This window comes from Penaeus monodon, chromosome 34 (assembly GCF_015228065.2).
Source record: "Penaeus monodon isolate SGIC_2016 chromosome 34, NSTDA_Pmon_1, whole genome shotgun sequence".
Taxonomy (NCBI): Eukaryota; Metazoa; Arthropoda; class Malacostraca; order Decapoda; family Penaeidae; genus Penaeus; species Penaeus monodon.
In genome coordinates this window covers 30,651,702-30,652,232 of record NC_051419.1, presented here as the reverse complement: position 1 = coordinate 30,652,232, position 531 = coordinate 30,651,702, and the positions used below count along the sequence as shown (strand labels likewise).

The following is a 531-nucleotide window of genomic DNA, read 5'->3' as shown; positions in this document are numbered from 1 at the left end:
TCTTATATCACCATAGTTTACATTTAGTGTAAATAAAAAATCACTCTTGCCTATTTTATACATGCAACTAATTATATTACATGTAAACAAATCTACAAATTTCAATGACATAAAACTAGGTACCTCTATCCTGAATAAGATTATATAAGGTACTCCCACTGCATTTAATTTAACAAAATATGACTTTCAGCACTTACATACATGGGAAGAGATGCCAGTGCTGCTAAAAACACAATATTAAAATTCAGGAAGCCATTGAACATGTAAAAACTCCATGGTTCAGTGCCATAAAGGTCTGGACCATGAGAAGTGAAGACATTGTACTTCACAATGTTTAGAGGAGCAATGACCAAGCTGCCAAAGTAGTGAGAATCTATCTGGACCATTGGAACCTGTAAAGATATGTTTGAAAATGTTAATAAAATATGATCACAAATATAGTCATTTTCAGCATCATACTTTTATGCACAAGTTATAATTAATTTATTTCCATAACCCCCCCCCTCCCAATCACCTCTCCCCTATTCACAT

At 33.1% G+C, this 531-nt stretch overlaps 1 protein-coding gene across 1 annotated transcript in view; it reads right to left on the bottom strand.

The window, feature by feature from the left end:
* Positions 1 to 531, bottom strand: part of LOC119594709 (alpha-1,2-mannosyltransferase ALG9-like) — an 8,326-nt gene that overhangs the window by 2,717 nt on the left and 5,078 nt on the right. Inside the window, exon 7 of the mRNA XM_037943767.1 lies at positions 198 to 392. Within this exon, the coding sequence (XP_037799695.1) occupies positions 198 to 392 (195 nt within the window). The remainder of the gene's footprint in view (positions 1 to 197; positions 393 to 531) is intronic.